At 40.3% G+C, this 15,118-nt stretch overlaps 1 protein-coding gene across 1 annotated transcript; it reads left to right on the top strand.

The window, feature by feature from the left end:
• Positions 1-2,625: 2,625 nt before the first annotated feature.
• LOC311044538 (D-amino-acid oxidase-like) lies at positions 2,626-6,857 on the top strand (the record flags this gene model as incomplete). Its single annotated transcript, XM_084056199.1, has 10 exons — positions 2,626-2,819; positions 2,910-3,024; positions 3,635-3,711; positions 4,325-4,390; positions 4,782-4,836; positions 5,361-5,465; positions 5,557-5,639; positions 6,170-6,287; positions 6,533-6,631; positions 6,732-6,857. 10 exons carry the CDS (start codon positions 2,626-2,628, stop codon positions 6,855-6,857), a joined length of 1,038 nt encoding a protein of 345 aa, XP_083912325.1.
• Positions 6,858-15,118: the final 8,261 nt, after the last annotated feature.

Genomic DNA, 15,118 nt, shown 5'->3' on the forward strand with positions numbered 1-15,118 from the left:
TTATTTGACAACTTTAGTTACTAGTTACTTTGTAGATTTTAATTATTATTACAAAACATACATACCCACTTCAGCCCATTCCTTTTCGGCTATTTGAAAATAGCAGATCTATGCTCACAATGCCTCACTATGCAACACATTGTGAGCTTGTAGATCTGCTATTTTCAAAAGATTTTTATACTTGTGAAAACTTGTGAATAATGCATAAATGAGCACTTTCTACTTTAAGTACTTTTTTTACTCAAGTAAATTTTCATTTAATACAAGTAACATTGTATTTCTACGTTGCAGTGATACTTAAGTAAAACATTTGAGTACTTTTTCCACCACTGGATGAGAGCAGGATTATTCCATCGGGACTCCGGAGGCAGAACTATCAGTGGTGGAAGACCGCCTTTTAAAATCCCTCATTTTTCTTGACGACCGCCAACCAAAGTGATGCGATATGGAATATTTGATCTGCTATATTAGCTGTTTGCAAAAGTGCCCCATGGAAACCTTTATTCATTATTGATTGATTATTCATAACAACTGGACAACAATTTGAACATGCAAATGTAATTGATTACCAGATTAAGTCGTATTGTGTAATAACAATGTTGTATAGGCCATCGATTATAATATGATGACGAACTTTAAACCATGCCTAAGATAATTCAGTTAATTAGCTAACTAACTAATAAATATACGTCATCATCACACCTACCACCACCGATTATCAGTAGTAGCTAGTAGAGCAGGTGGATGCAATTCGGAACTAGCCCCTGTCAAAAGTCAAAGCCTTTTTTGACCTTCTATGTTATTTTTGAAAAATCCTGGCCCAAAAATATTTTTTGAGACAGGGGGTCCGCAGCCAAAGAAATAGAAATATATCATTTTGGGGGTCCTTTACATGAAAACGTTTGAGAACCACTGACATAAACAACAACTGCTTGCTGGGTGGTGTGGGATTTTTTGTGATTCATTCAGTTAATCTTTAATGCAGAAGTTTAATCCTAGACATCTAGGCTACTTCACTAAATGACAGCAGCCATGGTCACCGTGACTGAATACTTCTGTTTTCCTACCCTGCGATAATCGTAGTATAGTATAGGCCTACGATTGCACCTGATGTGATGCTCGTCGGGGAAATAGCATAGGCTATATTGAGTGAACAGTCTGCTGGAAAGTAACTAAGTACATTTACTCAAGTACTGTACTTAAAAAGTACGATTTTGAGGTACTTTTACTTTACTGGAGTAGGCTCATTTCACTTTATACGTCTACTCCACTGTAGCCTACATCTCAGAGGCAAATGTTTGTACTTTTACTCCACCAAAGTTTTTTGAAAATGTTATTTACTAGTTACTTAGATTTTGATTATCTACAAGCTCACAACATGTCGTGATGGGACGGTGGGACCTGTTGTGAGCTTGTAGATCTGCTATTTTCAAAAATAAATAAATTACACATTTTAGACATAATGACAACTTGTGCAATGGGACATTCTGCATACTGAGTACTTTTACTTTTGGTACTTTAAGTATATTTTGATGCCAATTTGTGGTTTTACTCAAGTGCATTTTGAATACCGGACTTTTACATGTAAAAGAGTATTTATACACTGCAGTATTAATACTTTTACTTAAGTAAAATATGTGAGTACTATTTCCACCACTGGTGCTAGTGCTACCCACTGGACCCTGGACAGACCATGCAGTAAATGAGTAGCCTACCAGAGCAAGGGTTGGACTCAGCGATACCATGTGACAGAGAGTACACTCCGCATTTTAATTGGGAGAATCAAGTTGTAAACCTACAACTTGGAAGGTAACTGCAACATGTTTCTCTCTTGATATTGTAAAATATGAATTGCAAATGTCGTTGCACTTTAGATCTGACATGTCTAAACTTTTGTAGGTTGAGGATTGCTGTTTTGCAGGTTCGGGTTATATGGTGTGAAAGTGAAAGAACACTTGTTACAACATATGCCGTTATAAAAATGCAGTCAGACAAACGTAACCTATCGGCTATGACCAGCATAATTAATCTGAAGTTTTGGTACAGTGACTGATGATTGCTTTTCAGTAAACAGCTGGTAGTGTTAGCCAGGCTATCAGACAGTCTTTGCACAAACGGTTTAGTGTTTGAATTGTTTATCTGTGTGTGTGTGTGTGTGTGTGTGTGTGTGTGTGTGTGTGTGTGTGTGTGTGTGTGTGTGTGTGTGTGTGTGTGTGTGTGTGTGTGTGTGTGTGTGTGTGTGTGTGTAATGTGTGTATCTACGTATATCTACAGTATATCTATATATCTATATATCTATATATATATATATATATATATATATATATAATAGATATAGATATAGATATAGATATAGATATATAGATATACTGTAGATATAGATAGATACACACATTATATACACACACACACACACACACGCTTATTTATATATATATATATATATATATATATATATATATATATATATATATATATATATATATATATATATATATATATATATATATATATATATATAAATATGATATATGATATATATACTATAGGCCTACATTAATCTTGTCTTCAAGTCTCACATTTAATATACAGGTTTACATATAAATATTGCCCATAATTTCAGACATGAGAGTGGCAGTGATTGGAGCAGGTGTCATTGGGCTGTCAACAGCCCAGAGCATATATGAGCAGTACCACTCCATTGTCAGTCCATTGACCATTGAGGTGTATGCAGACCGTTTTACTCCTCTGACCACTAGTGATGGAGCTGCAGGTTTCTGGCAACCATACCTCTATGACAAGGGAAATGTCCAGGAGACGTAAGTGCATTGGGATTTACTCTGCTAAATATATTATTTAGTACTCTTTAAATAAAACAATGATCAATGTAATGCTTTAATTTTGTTTAGACAATGGAATAAAGAGACATTTGACTACTTGCTGAGCTTCCTCAGTTCCCCCGACTCAATAAAAATGGGTGTATTCCTTCAGTCTGGCTACAATGTCTGCATGGAGCCTGCACCGGTGAGTAGAACAGTGTCCATGGAAAAATTATATATTTACCTAGTAAGATAAATGTGCAACATTTGATTGGCACGGGAAGCATTTTTACAACCCAAAGGCATTGTGTAATAAAAAACTTGGGCTGTGAATTAATGGGCTAGTAAATAATTATAACCTCAAAGGACTCATCCATGTCTTAACATTATATGAATGCAATTTCAGTCATTCAATAGCTATGCAAGCAGCGTCCATCAATACCCTGTCCATCTGAATAGAGGATTGTGTTAAGCAAAACAAAGAACTGGTCCATGGCATGGATAAAATTCCTGTCGAGGCCCTATAGACTGCTCTGTATGTAGGCTCAGGGTTTAATGAGGTTTCTATAGACAAACTGTGAATTTGCACAGCGAAGAGAGGCTTCTGAAATAACGAATGTTATCATAGTTGTTGATTCAGTTTTGTGTGTGTGTGTGTGTGTGTGTGTGTGTGTGTGTGTGTGTGTGTGTGTGTGTGTGTGTGTGTGTGTGTGTGTGTGTGTGTGTGTGTGTGTGTGTGTGTGTGTGTGTGTGTGTGTGTGTGTGTGTGTGTGTGTGTGTGTGTGTGTGTGTGTGTGTGTGTGTGGGTTTTGCAGGAGCCATCATTTAAAGATATTGTTCTGGGCTTTAGACATCTCACAAAGCGAGAGCTAGAGTTGTTTCCTGGATACAGGTATAGTATGTTCTTGTTGAATTTGTCATTATTAGGTCTCTAGTCTGGGTAGTTTAGGGAATGAGGCTAATAACTATTTTAAAAAAAAGAGAGACTGGTGAAAAAGGAATCAGGAACAACAAGATTATATAAACAAAATACAAAATATTTATTTTATAAGTTTATAATGTTCAATATAACCCCTGAAACAACTATACTGTCTAAATAAAGAATAATAAATAAACCAGCATGTCTAGACACATGGTGCACACACAACTCAAGTCTTGATCGCTAGCTTGGTTGTACAAGAGACAAAACGACAATGTAAAAATTCTCCCTTCACAAGAGAGTCACCACCGAATCCGGTGCTCCAATAAGTTGAGCATAAGCGCAGCAGGTCAGCTGTGTATCTGAGGCATATAACGAGTATCTGAGACGCAGATATATTACACTATGTTCATTACCTGAACTTATAGACTTGCATAAGTGTAATGCACATCACAGAACATACCGTCAGACATAACAGGCTAATATTCGATTGTAAATCATATTAGCAGAATGTTTCATGGCTGCGCTTTTTGAATATAATAATAAGTAATATTAACACTTTTTTCCAATGTGGCCAACTGTGTAGCTGTGGGTGGTTCAACACTGCTCTCATGGTGGAGGGAAAAAGCTACTTACCATGGCTTATGGATTGGTGAGTGATTTACTTATTCTGTAAATTATTTTGCATGCATCACATGATTTTACTTAGACAGAATAAACGGATTAAGAAGCAATAAGTAGTGTCCTATTTTTATCTTCTATTGGTTCCAATGTTATCTAAAGCAAAGGTCGGTGATAAACGCATAGTTTGCTATAGTACCTCACTTGATCCTGTTCTGTTAATGGTTTTGCTGTTTTTTCTGTGAGCCTTACTTAACTATTAAATGTTACTTTATAGCACAAAGCAGCTCCTAAAACCCTAAAACAAGCAAATAAAAAACACTACAGCTGCAGTCATCGACTGCCATCGACCAGCATGATGACATATTTTTCTGTTGTACATTTCTTGATCTAACTGTATTATCTTTATTTATTATTATCAGGTTGGAGAAGAGGAATGTGACATTTTACCAGAAGAAAATTGAATCTTTCAAGGAGGTTAGTTAGACTCTTATCTTTGAGAAATTCAGAAAGCTTTTAATAATGCCATTTGATACCCACAGTCTATAACACCTTCACTTTACAGAGAGTAGTAATTCCATGTAATTCAAAGAAAGTTGCAATTAAAGCTGCAATCCACAAGTTGTATGTCCTTTCCCAATGGAGAGAGTTAATTGTAACTATAACACCTGAGATTCAAAGCCAGGTCTTGTGTGAAACCAAACATCTACTGATCAGCCAAGACAGGATCCACCATTCGACAGGGGAGATATTGGGCGTATAAGCTTCCGGCAGGGCTACTTGTAAACTAAAATGTGCCCTAACCTAAATTCCTCAATGAAATAGTTGAGAGACTACTCTACCATAAAGATTGGTTAAGATAACATTATGTTGATTAAAATAAGTTCCAGATTGCGTCTTTAAAAAGGGAAAGATGAAATGCCATTGTTTAAAATAACACATACCTTTTAGCAACTGATAAGTGTAGCTTATGTCTTATATCTCATACTGTATGTGTTCAGCTGGCTGAAATGGGGGCAGATGTCATCATCAATTGTACAGGAATAAGATCTGGAGACCTCCAGCCTGACCCTGAGCTCAAACCAGGCCGGGGACAGATAGTGAAGGTAAGAGTGGAAAGAATGGAAAATGTCTTATGTGGTTGGTTACATAATGAACACTGCCATTGCTATTAATCTTTATCTCTTTGCATTTCAGGTGGATGCACCTTGGCTGAAACACTGGATTCTTACCCATAATTCTACCACAGGAGTGTACAATTCACCATATATCATCCCAGGGTAGTTATTGAGCTCAGTGTGTGTTTGTGTGTGTGTGTGTGTGTGTGTGTGTGTGTGTGTGTGTGTGTGTGTGTGTGTGTGTGTGTGTGTGTGTGTGTGTGTGTGTGTGTGTGTGTGTGTGTGTGTGTGTGTGTGTGTGTGTGTGTGTGTGTGTGTGTGTGTGTGTGTGTGTGTGTGTCTGACTGTCTCGCGCATAACCGATCGACTTCAAACTTGGCGTTTGTATCACAGAGGACCTGAGTGTGTTGTGCCGATTGGGCACAGTCCAAAGAATCCCTGTATCTGTCTGTGTCCCTTTTATGCCCATATATGGAGATCTTTCTGTCTGTCTGGGTACTGCACTAAGTGCTCTGACAACGGGTACAACAGGTACTGCATAACCAGAGGGGCATGTGTTCCCCAACAGGCATAGTTCCCAACGTGCATCGGCCTAATTTTGCTAAATTGCACACATTCACAGTACCTTATTTCATTTTAGAGTGTTTTTATATCCAATAATCCTTTGTGGCCAAATACCTCTTTGTGTGCAGAAGTCGTTTAGTGACTGTTGGAGGTGTATTCCAGCTGGGAAACTGGAGTGAAGCAAACAACTCTATTGACCATAAGAAAATCTGGGACGAGGCTTGCAAACTGGAGCCCAGCCTGAAGGTGACATGATATTGAATCATTGCCTGTATAAGATAACTTAAAAAGAGTTTCTTAAAAAAGTTCACTGTCTCTTAACTCAAAATGTTCACTTGAAAAACAGTTATTTTCAGCAAGTGACATCATCATGCTGCAAAGTATAAATTAGGCTCAAGTGTATTTGATATAGTAGGGTAGTATATTTGGTCAAATGTAGTCAATCCTTTATGTAATGCAACCTCATACAACTTGCCCTTCTCTGGTATCAGCATGCCAGGATTGTAGAGGACTGGGCGGGTCTCAGGCCTGTTCGGAATAAAGTAAGACTGGAGAGGGAGACCATACAAACTGGTTCAACTACAATGGAGGTAAGTCACCAAGTTTAGTAAGTTGCCTCAATGTTCATGTGTATCTTAGTCATTGTATTTTAGCGATGGACAGGTGTATAATAGCATTGTTCTCAATCAGGTTATCCACAACTATGGCCATGGAGGTTTTGGACTCACCATTCACAGAGGCTGCGCTCAAGAAGCAGCAAGGCTCTTTGGTCAGATTGTGCAACAAAAAGGACAAGGGTCAAGAGCTCGCTTGTAAACTCCATCTCACATACTGTGTCAAAGTCAGATATTGCATTGTATTAATGCTGCTTAATCATTAATGTATGGAACACTAACATCTTTTACTTTAGTGTCTATTATAGTATTATTATAGCTTATTACAGAAATATAGTCAATATTAATTACTATTCAGCCATAACCATAACGTTAAAAGACAAAAACATAGGAAGACAGTTGTGTGGTTAAATAAAAAGAGGCAGTTCACCTGAGCAATGAATTCCACAAAATCAATATGAATTTTGAAAGCTTGAAATGTAATGGGTATCATTTTGGACACTCATTTGATTGATATTGTAGATTTAGTGGGGAAACATTTTAAACTCACTGTTAATAAATATTGCAGATCCAGTGTTGTTTTGAAACACATTTTATTGTATCATACACAACACATGTACGTACATACAGTGCAGTTGGCAATAGTCTGTGCACACAATTAATGCAGCAAAACCAAGCAGGTACGAGTCAACTTGCCAGAGATGTGCACGGTTATTTTATGATTTGACAATACCTTGTGTGTAATCATCTATAAATTGAGATTGGGCAAGAGTTCATCCCAGCACCACCTTTCTGACAAACAAAAAACAAGAACCAACAACAGCCAAGCCAGGTATTAATACATTATTTACAGATTGTCCTCAGTGAAGACAGAATACACCATTGTACTAGATGGTTATGGATATATGTATGTGTGTACATCACCAGTATCATTGAACAATTTGTGCACCATTCTGGCTTGGATTCAAACCATGTATTTCACCAGTGTAAAAGTAATATCTGCTGTGCTAGGCTAATCTCCTTTGGGTGGTGAGTATATTCAAGTATTCAGTATTATATATGTTTTAATCACTTTGAGGTTCGCTGACACGGTTTTGTCTGAAGCTTCACTCCAATATTTGTGTAGTCACATTGCTTCCATTTTGTGACATTCATATTTTGTAAATGAAGCTTTGCTATAGCTGGTATATACTCTTTTGAGTATTCGTGTGCATACTGTATTTTATGTACAATAAAATACAACAATTTTGCTGTGCCACATGTAACAGTGTTCCAAGACAGGATACAAACATAAATACTTATATGAGTGACACACTGCCTAATGTCATCACTACAAATGCCTTTGTAATTTGTGCCTTCACAGAAGTCTATTTTTTAGATCTGAAGTCCCAGACCTTATATAATCTCATTTAGTCTCATTTATGATGACTATAATGGCGACTTTACTTATCCACTATTATAGACAAATTTGGGATCTTGATGCAGAACTGTAGTATTGACTCGTACTCATATCATTAAAGAATTCTCCACTTCTTATTGTTATATTTGCAACTTACAACATCCAAGGAATGGCGGAGATCGTCGTGTATTTTAAGGGGGTTTATTGAAAAGTCCAATCTTTTATTTCCATCCAAACAGAATATTCCTCCTGAGCTTCTCTCAAATAGGATCCTCTTGAAAATAGTAAATGGCTTTCCAACAGCAACAAAAAAATAATAAAACACGATTCCACTGGTTACATTTACGGTTATGGTTACGAAGTTACGGTCAAAAACTTGTATCGTCCTGCTCCTGCAGTTACATCATCTAGACTAACTCTCACTTTCGCTTCCCTGTAAACCTGACGTCACTGGTCAACTTTCACATGCGCAGTAGCTCAGAACAATACAGAAGTTTCAGAAATATGGCAATATATTCAAACAAACAATACCTGATATTAGTAAACAAATAATATCACAATATGCAAATACTAATAATAATACTGTGTCCCTTTGGTTATAACACAATAATAATAGACAAAAATACAATAACAGTATAAAACACTCAAAATGGGTTTAGGTCAGTTTTGGCGCTTACATTTCCGGCCCCTAATTGGAAGACAATAAGGCTGACAATTACTCACAGAATAACAAAAAAGTGCCAAAACACACAGTTGTACTGTTCAAAACACAAAATAAACATGTCAAATGAGTGTCCATGTCACATAGTCTTTCTCAGTTTTTTCAGTCTTTCTCAGTTTTTTCAATGTCTCTTTTAAGAGTCCGTTTCACACACAAGACATAGCTTGTCAACTGGTCTTTCTAAAATGTTTGTCTTTGTTTTGACCAGCACTCTACGAACAAGTCCCTTTGAGTCTGGGATGGTCTGAGTGACTCTTCCTAAGAGCCAGGAGTTTCTCGGGGCTGAGTCATCAACGATCATGACAACATCTCCAGGTTTGAGATTTTGCCTGACTTGTGTCCATTTTTGACGCTCTTGTTGGAGGGGTAAATATTCACGCACCCACCGTTTCCAGAACAGGTCTGCTAAGTACTGCACCTGTTTCCACCTGCGACGAGAATACAGGTCGTCTTTTTCAAACAGTCCTGGTGGGAGCAAGGGTTCTCGCTTCAATAGCAAGAGGTGATTAGGGGTTAAGGCCTCAAGGTCGTTTGAGTCGTCGGATGACTTTGTGATTGGCCTGTCATTAATTATGGCTTCTACCTCACAGAATAGCGTTTGGAGAGCTTCGTCATCAACAACTTGCTCCTTTAGCACAGACTTCAGTATCCTTCTCACAGATCGGATCTGCCTTTCCCAGATCCCTCCGAAATGTGAGCCCGCTGGCGGGTTGAAAATCCACTGTATCCCCTTTTGACGGAGTGAATCTTGTATCTTTGTCTGGTTCCAGCCTTTTATTGCTTCACGAAGCTCTCGTTCAGAAGCAACCAGATTGGTGCCGTTATCTGACCGCATGATGGATGGGTGGCCTCTCCTGCACACAAACCGCCGGATTGCATTCAAGCAGGAGTCAGTGTCCAGTGTGTGTGCCACCTCTATGTGCACTGCTCTTGTAGTTAAGCAAGTGAACAAAACACCATACCTTTTAACAGTGGCTCGTCCTCTTTTGACCATAAAAGGCCCAAAATAGTCCACACCAACATTTGTAAATGGTGGTTTGTCTGGTTGTAGTCTATCTTTCGGCAAGTCAGCCATCTTTTGTTCTCCTCTCTTGGCATTGACCTTCCTACAGATGACACAGCTTGACAGGAATTTCCTTACTGCGGAATTTGCTGCAGGAATCCAGAACTTCTGGCGTAGCTGTGACAGCATGTAGTTCCTCCCACAGTGGCCTATTTTTATGTGAATATCTTGCAATATCAGAGAGGTGATGTGCAGATCCTTTGGGATGATAGCTGGGTGCTTGGACTCTGCTGGCATAGCAGACTTGCTGAGGCGGCCTCCAACTCGTAATATCCCGTCCTGGAGCATTGGGTCTAGCTTATATATAGGACTACTCCTCTTCAGGTTGTGTGTTCCCTTTTCCAATGTTGAAATCTCTACTTGGAATCTTTGATTTTGACAGAAACGAATGATTTCTGTCTCTGCCTTTTGTAGATCTTCAACAGTTAGATCTCCTCTGCCAACTTTTGTCTTGTAGGCTTGCATCTGTTGTGCCACAGTAGCTTTTTGTGTGTCAGTTTGGGAGTCTTTGTATGTTGCTTGTAGCTCTTTTCTTTTCTTACTCAGTTCTCGGAGTATCTCTTTGAGATTAAGCATCCATGCTACTGCCTTTTTTAGTTTGTACCACTTAGAGTAGTAGTTGAACAGCTTATTCACAGTGTTTGTGTGTTCAGCTATGTGTGTGAGGTGTACAGTGACTGATCTCCTCACCTCCACATCATCCTCTTCAACCCCTGAGTTATGAAATCTGGCTGGCCACTGATCTTCAGGTTTTTGCAAGAATGATGGTCCCTGAATCCAGCTCTGGTGACTCATCAACTTTTTCGCTGTGAGGCCCCTAGAAGCGCAGTCAGCTGGGTTGTCCATAGTGTTGATATACCTCCACTGAGACAGCTTGGTTGTGTCTCGAATGGTGGAAATCCGGTTAGCAACAAATGTTTTGAATCTCAGCGTGTTATTTTCTATGTATTTCAATACAGTTGTGCTGTCTGTCCAGAATGTTGAGTCCAGCAGATTGAGTTGCAGCTCCTTTCTTATCATCTTGTCGATGTTCACAGCCACAACTGCTGCTGTCAATTCCATCCGAGGGATTGTCATTTGCTTCAAGGGTGCTACCCTCGACTTCCCTAGTAGGAATGCACAGTGAACACGAGCTTGATCATTCGTCAACCTGAGGTATGACACTACTCCGTATCCACTCTCGCTTGCATCTGAGAAGTGATGGATTTGAGCTGTCTTAATGTCACCAAAATCAACAGGCTTAATGCACCTGCTTACAGAGAATGTAGCCAGTTGATGTAGGTCTTTCAGCCATTGAAACCACCTCTGGGACAGCTTCTCTGGGATGGGCTCGTCCCACGCAAGCTTCTCTCTGCTTAACTGCTGCATAAGACACTTTGCAGGAAGAATGAATGGAGAGAGGAAACCTAATGGGTCGTAGATTGAACACACAGTTGATAGGATTCCTCTCCTGGTGACTGGTTTGTCTTTTACATTAATCCTGAACATGAATGTGTCTGATTCTATGCACCATAACACTCCTAGTGCTCTTTCTATTGGCAGCACATCTTGACTCAAGTCCACGTTTCTCACATCTTTAGCCCTGTCATTTTCTGGAATAGCTGCCAGAAAGTCCCGGCTGTTGCTTGTCCACTTAGTCAAGTTGAATCCTCCTGAGGCACATAGTGCTACGAGGTCCTTGTACAGTGCAATGGCTTGACTTTCACTGCTGACAGATGTTAAACAGTCATCAATGTAGAAATTGTTGAGCACTGTATTCACAGCCTCCTGAGATGACTTGCTTCTATTTTCCTCTGCAGTCTTTCGTAGTGCAAAGTTAGCGCAGCTCGGAGAAGACGTTGCACCAAACACATGTACAGTCATCTGGTATTCAACCATGTCTTGTCCAATGTCCCCGTCTGGCCACCAGAGGAAGCGAAACAGGTTGGCATCATCGTCAGGAACTCTCACCTGATGATACATTCCTTCAATGTCCGCCATAACAGCAACATTCTCTTGTCTGAATCGCAACAAAACTCCTATGAGAGAATTTGCAAAGTCTGGACCCTGAAGTAGCTCGTCATTCAATGAGGTCCCTTGGAAACGAGCAGCGCAGTCAAAGACCACGCGCAGCTTCTTCTTTTGAGGGTGGTAAACCCCGTGATGTGGGATGTACCACACTTTACCATCCTGCTTGCTTAGCTGGTCCTCCGGTACTCTGATTGCATAGCCTTTGCTCATCATGTCGTTCATGAAAGCATTGTACTCCTGATGGAACCCAGGATTTTTACTGAGTTTTCGTTTGAGAGTGAGTGCTCTTTGCACAGCAGCACTCCGATTATTTGGCATAATGACAGCTGCGTTCTTCTTTGGAAGCCCAATGTAGTGATGACCATGAGCGTGGTATGCAGAGGTTGTCACAGAGTCCATGAACTGTTTATCTTCTTGTGACATTTCCTGCTTCTCATCACCCATACGCTCAGGAAAATCCTGATTGAACTGCTGCACTAGCAGCTGCTCCACATCTTCAATGGACACACGATTCACTGTAACCTGTGTGCATGCATCACTTTCTGTGTCAGTGTCTGTATGCTCCTTTAGTGGTCCGTTGACTATCCATCCTAGTGCTGTTTTAACAGCGTATGGCCCATTGTCTCTGCTGTTGATTACCTGCCATGGTTCTAATGCTTTGTGGACATTGGTTCCGATGAGAAGTCCCACGTCGGCATTGATGGTAGGTAGTGTGACTTCACTGAGATATGGCCATTTCTCAATGTCTTTCTGTGATGGGATATTCTTCCTTGATACAGGAATGCTCTTTTGAGTGAAGACCTTGGGTAAATCGATGAAGTTGCTGCTCTGGAGCCCGCTAACTTCCAAGTCAGTGAGTATATAACTTTCCACACGTATTTTAGGACTCATGGTGGTCAAATCAAGTTCTGTGCGTCTTCCCTGTAGGTTCAGCTGGCTTGCAAGTGTGTTGGTACAAAAGGTAGCAGAGCTGCCAGGGTCCATAAACGCATAGGTCTCCACTATCTTGCTGCCTTTCTTTAACTTGACCTGGACTGGAACAATGGCAAGGATGCAGTCATCTCCGGCCCCAGTGCAGGTACTAGTTTCACTGTTAATTGTCACCAGCGCACTGGTAACTGTTGTGTGCTCTGTGGAGCCATCTTCCACCTTTTCTTCATCCATGTTTTCCCTGTCAGACTTCTCTTGTTTTGCAAAGTGTAGCATGCTAGGATGTTTCAGTGAACAGACTTGGCATGTCATTCGTTTTTTGCAGTCCTTGCTGACATGACCTTTAACAAGGCAACCAAAACATAGTCCTGCTTTCTTGAGAATCTCTATTTTATCTTTGTGTGTTTTGTTTTTCATCTTGTAACAATCTTCCATAGTGTGGTTCTTGTCACAACACACACATGGTTTGGTGAAAGCACTAACAGGTCCTGTTCCTTCAGCCCTGGCTTTTGGTGCATTAACTTGCTCTTTTTCAGCAGTAGTAATGCTGGTAGCAAAGCTACTTTCCTTCTTTACTTCTTTCTTTGTTCCACGTCCTGAATCCTGTTTTCCTTTTTCTTTCTTTTCACCTTTGGCAGCATCCAGCAGATCTCCAAAAAGTGGGTCCATGATGAGTTTAGCTTGCCGATCTACGAATGTGACCAGGTCTGCAAACCTGGCTCTGCGACCTTTGTTTTCTTGTAATTCAAATGCAACAGACCTCCACTTTTCTTTGACTTTGTAGGGCAACTTTGAGGTTATAATCCTCATGTTTGTGGGATTGTCAAGCTCATCCATATACTTGATGTCCTCCATGGTGTTGCGGCAGCTCAGAAGAAATAGTGAGAAGGTGCTTAGCGCTTTTCCATCTTCTGACTTGATTTGAGGCCACTTGAATGCCTTTTCCATCAGCGATGTGGCAATTTTAAGCTCATTTCCATAGCGATTATGAAGCAATTGTAATGCCTCTCTGTAGCCACGGCTTGCTGTCATGTGCTGGCAACTCTTTACCAGGTCCCTTGGTTCTCCTCTGGTATATTGCTCCAGGAAGTACAATTTGTCTTCACTGCTCTCAGCTCTGGAGTCAATAGCGTGTTCGAATGCTCTTATGAATGTTATGAATTCAAGTGGATCTCCATGAAATAAAGGAATGTCTCTTTGTGGTAAGCGAATTAGCCGTTGGTTCTTCACAAGGAGCTCTGTGATATCAGTCTGTCGTTGCATTACTCTGTACAAATCACCTGTGTCATTTTGCTGTGGCATCGGCTGCTGTGAAATCGGCTGGACAGCAGGTGAAGATTTAAACTGCTGTTGTGTATTAGGCATTTTAGGCTTTACTACAGGCGTGTCAATAACAAATGGAATACTCTCCAGCCTGCTCTTAGATGCTGAAGAAACATACCTGTTAACTTCACTTTTAACATGATGGTGTGCTCTTGCAGTGTTCGATGTCCTTGACATGGCGTGTGCATTCATGCCTTCTAGTCCTTCAGGTGCTTCATTTTCTTTGAATACTTTGATTTTAGCGTCAGAGACAGCCAATGCTGTTTCCATCTCCAATCGCTCCTTTTCAGCACGTAACTGTGCTTCCCTCAGTTCCAGCGCTTGCTTTTCCTTCAGTGCAGCTGATCTTGCGACAAGAGCTGCTCTATTTGCCTCTTCTCTCAGGCGTGCTGAAGCTGCAGATGAAGCAACAGATTTAACAGTGGATGATTTTCCAGATCCAGCCTGACTAGAAGTCCTGCTGGTCCTTCGTGGCGCGTTTGAGATACTGTCACTGGGTGCCACGTCTTTAACACTTGTTTGCATGAGTTCCATATGAAGTTTTGTGTCATCAATCCATTTATATGTATCGTAGATGAACTCTTTGCAACTCTGTAATTTAGGCTTAAACCAGCTCACTTGGTCTGCCTCTTTTTCCTCTTCTTGGAGATAAAGCAGCACATTAGAGTTGGCCTCCTTGAATTCTTCAACAAGTCTTTTATAATGTTCCATCTCGTGTTGTTCAATGCTCATCACATGAACATCACTGACCATGTGCTCACCAATGTAGTTCGATTTTGTAGTCAGCAGTCTTAGCTTGCCTCTTCTTGCATTAATGCACTGCTGCAACTTCTCCTCAAGTCCTTTTTCAGTGGGCAACTGCACCCTCTTGAGGTCGTGCTCGGCCACTGCACCACTGTCTTGCAATTTCTCCTCAAGACTTTTTTCTGTGGGAAACTGCGCCCTCGTGCGGTCATCCTCTGACACTACACCACTGACGTCTTTATCTTTATCCATGTTCTTTGTTGTTCGGTTGTG

The sequence above is a fragment of the Gymnoscopelus microlampas genome, assembly GCF_963454915.1.
Source record: "Gymnoscopelus microlampas genome assembly, chromosome: 4".
NCBI lineage: Eukaryota > Metazoa > Chordata > Actinopteri > Myctophiformes > Myctophidae > Gymnoscopelus > Gymnoscopelus microlampas.